Raw genomic sequence first — 3,775 nt, forward strand, 5'->3', positions numbered from 1 at the left:
ATGTCATCTGCAAAAAGTAAAAATTTGGCAAATTTAAAACATTTACTGATGTCATTGATGAAGATGATAAAAAGTAGCGGCCCCAAGTGCGATCCTTGAGGAACACCTGAGGGCACGCTTACGTCCTTTGAGATAAACCCGTTAATGGCCACTGATTGAAGTCTATTACTTAAGTAGGAAACGAGCCACCTGTACAGATCACCATGAATACCCAAACTCCATAGTTTAGTAAGGAGTATGTTGTGTACAACGGTGTCAAAGGCTTTGGAATAATCAGTGTAGACTACATCTATTTCAACCCTTTCGTCCATAACCTTTGAAACGTATTCTAAAAATAATGTTAGGTTGGATGTGACAGATTTAAATTTGACAAAACCGTGTTGATTTTCAATAATTATGCTCTGGACAGCATTGTATAGTTGATTGTAAATAATTTTTTCAAAAATCTTACTCATGACACACAGTTTAGATATCGGGCGGTAGTTTTTCACATCATTTTTGGAGCCAGATTTGTATATCGGGGTAATGAGGGCACGTTTCCATATGTCAGGAAATACTCCCTCACTTAGTGATGTTTTAAATATTAGTAACAGGGGTTTGGCAATTTCATGACAACACATTTTGATAAAATATGATGGAATATTGTCACTTCCTCCACTTGAGCTATTAGAGAGATTCTTAATAATATTAACAATCATATTTAGAGACATAGGAACACTAGAAATATTAACACGATCATCTTTTTGCACACTCATATTAGGTGTTTGTGGATGAGTATGATAGTTGAATGAGGATGCAAAGTATTGCGAAAGCATCTCACAGACTTCTTTAGGATTATCTGCTTTTGTGTCCCCGAATATCATTGATTGTGGTAAACCTTGATTTTTACGCTTACTTTTGACGAAATTCCAAAATAACTTTGGGTTTTGTTTAATTTTTTGTTCAGAATTATTAACAAAACTTTTGAAACAAAATTTAGTCATTCGTTTTTGTCTTGCGCGTAATATACCAAAATCAATTTTATCGAGAGGATTGTTGAATTTTTTCCATTTTTTAAACATTTTGATTTTCTCTTTGGTTAGTTTAATTAAAGCAGGGCTGTACCAAATTGGGTAAGAATTATTTTGACTACACTCTCTTGTGGGGACATTGGTGGAGATAACGTTTTTCACTTTCTCATAAAATATATGTACTGCTGTATTTGTTGGAAAGTTAGATAGTTCCCTTTCCCAGTTAATGTTACTCAGGCAATAATTTATTTTACTATAATCGGCTTTTCTGAACAATAGAATGGAACGGGATTGCCTTTGCATTGGGATATAAGGTAACTGTTTTAAATTAATATGTAATGCGTCGTGATGACGACATTCCGGGATTAAGGGCTGAGTAGGTTTCGTCATTACTAGCCTAACAGAGCTTATGGCGAGATCAAGATATTTGTTGTTACTATTCGGTATCGAGCAATATTGGGAGAGTCCGGTAAATGATAATGTATCAGAGAGTTTCAAAACATTGGTCGATTGAACACTGTTAGACAAAAACATTGTTCCATCTGTATTCTTATGCCACGAAGCTTGGGGTAGGTTAAAATCACCTAATACGAGAAATTCTTCGTTGGGTTTCATAGTTCTGAGCTCGCTTAGTTTATCGAGAAAATTGTGAATATGGGGTGTATGATTGTTTCCTGGTGGTATATAAATACAACATAAATTAATTTTAACGTTATTGTTACCTGTTAACGTCAGCCAAATGTTTTCGGTTGAGGATTCCCAGTTTTGTTGGTGGTAAACTTTAAATTCCTTCTTTGCTCCAATCATCACCCCACCCCCACGTCTAGAACTATTTCTATCGTAACGATAAACATGGTAGCGGTCATCAAATAGTTCGGAACTATGTATACTTGGAAGTAGCCATGTTTCAGTTATAAATATAAAGTCATAATCATTGGAGGTTATACTAAGATAAAAATTATGAGTTTTTGAGCGCAGACCAGTAACATTTTGATAATATATACTTATTTGAGCTTTGGCCCTGTAATTTTATCTAACTTAAGACTACAATGTATGCAATATCTATAAAGTAACAAAAGGAAAATCAATTTAATAAGAAAGTGATATGAGATCATTATAAAAAAATCTTTTGCAGCTCGGAATGACCCATCACTGGAACAATTGGGCTATTTTCACTTCTACGAATGAATACTTGTCCATTTTTAACCCAGACGAACTTAAAATTCTTTTCTTTAGACAAACTACGGACTTGGTTGAAGAGGGCACGGGTTACTGAAGTTAGGTGTTCGTTGGTGAAAATTTTGATGTTCCCTGGTAGATTCAAATCGCCAGAGGTCAAATCTTTCTTCATTTTAGCCGCTGCTAATATTTGGTCTCTGGTTTTCTGCGATGCAAATTTAACAATAATGGGTCTTGTAAAATGAGGTTTGTTTTTAGGAAGTTCTTTAACACGAATTCTGGTGACGAAGTTAATATCTGATGGGGCCAGTTTAATTCCATAATGATCTCCTAGTGTCTGGATTAGATTTGGGAGTTGTTCACTTTTTTTCTCTGGAATACCAATTATCTCGACGTTTTCACTTAAACTTCTTTGTTCGCTTTTATTCAGTTTTAATTGCATATTTAATATGGTGCTCTCCAACAATGTAACTCTATCCTTAACCATGTCTACATCTCTACATTTATCATCTAGAGTAGATACTTTGTTGGTTAATTCTTCCATTTTACTGTGGCAATATTCGATGCTGCATTTAATCTCTTTGATTTCATTAAACACTTTTTTAATTTCTCCTAAAATTTCTCTTTTGAAAATAATTAAAGTCTCATTAAAGTTAGATGGGTTTGCCTCTGAGCTCTCTTGCCGCCGTGTGCTGCGAGCGTTGCTAGTCATTGTAAGAATATGTGAAATAAATAAGTAGGTATTCAGAGTACGAGTTTTGAGTTCAAAGTCCAACTCAGAGGTTCTGACTAGGGATTGGTTGTATAGTTTAATTTAAACCAATCACAGTAATACTACTTTTCACTAGTAGTTTTGGTCACAATAATATTTTTTGCTCTTAGCACTTTTTTAAACTCAAGTTTATATCTGATTTTGCACTTTAATACCTTAGATTTTTACTTTTAATTGTTTATTTTAACTTAGTTTTATGTTTTGAGAGTTTATAGTTAGAATATTTCGGTAAAACGCAAAGAAACTGAAATTTACTGTGACAGGTTTGTTTACATGCACACACTAAGTCTTGTTTTTTAAATTTTTTAGATTATAGTGCTTTTTATGTTTACTTTTGAATGGGTACTTTTGTTTACCATATTTACGTGTACACCTATTTTTTAAATTACTTTAATTGTCATTATTTTTCCTTTTTTTTTTTTTTAGACAAAAATTTTTCTTTGTATTTAATATACTTATATTTTGTCCCTTTTAAAGAAAAATATTTATAAAATATTTTCCTTTTTTAATTTTATTTGCACACATTGTTTAATTATTTTATTTATATCCAAAAATTTTTTTTATACTAAACTGCTGTGTTATATATATATATATGGTATTTATGTAAAATAATACTTTTTTATTTAAATTTTTAATTTTTCACATTATAATAAAATGTTTATATTATTTTTAATATGTATCTTTTTAAGGTAAAAGGCACTGCGTGCCGTGTATATTAATAAATATATAAATAAACAAATAAACCAATTCCTCATATGACCTTATAAGATTATATTGGTGTGTCGTTAACTTGGCTTCGACTACCGTGAAAAGA

The 3,775-nt window shown here is 32.0% G+C and overlaps 1 protein-coding gene across 1 annotated transcript; it reads right to left on the reverse strand.

The window, feature by feature from the left end:
* Nucleotides 1-2,124: 2,124 nt before the first annotated feature.
* On the reverse strand, nucleotides 2,125-2,733 carry LOC148271762 (uncharacterized). The gene has a single exon (XM_088240969.1). The coding sequence runs from the start codon at nucleotides 2,731-2,733 to the stop codon at nucleotides 2,125-2,127; it is 609 nt and encodes a 202-aa protein (XP_088097095.1).
* Nucleotides 2,734-3,775: the final 1,042 nt, after the last annotated feature.

The sequence above is a fragment of the Micrasema longulum genome, unplaced genomic scaffold, assembly GCF_059751315.1.
Source record: "Micrasema longulum isolate JH-2025_06_02 unplaced genomic scaffold, ASM5975131v1 h1tg002672l, whole genome shotgun sequence".
Taxonomy (NCBI): Eukaryota; Metazoa; Arthropoda; class Insecta; order Trichoptera; family Brachycentridae; genus Micrasema; species Micrasema longulum.

Bases quoted from the DNA above. Each gene is read 5' to 3' on its own strand.
- LOC148271762 (XM_088240969.1), bottom strand. From the start codon at position 2,733: ATGGAAGAATTAACCAACAAAGTATCTACTCTAGATGATAAATGTAGA.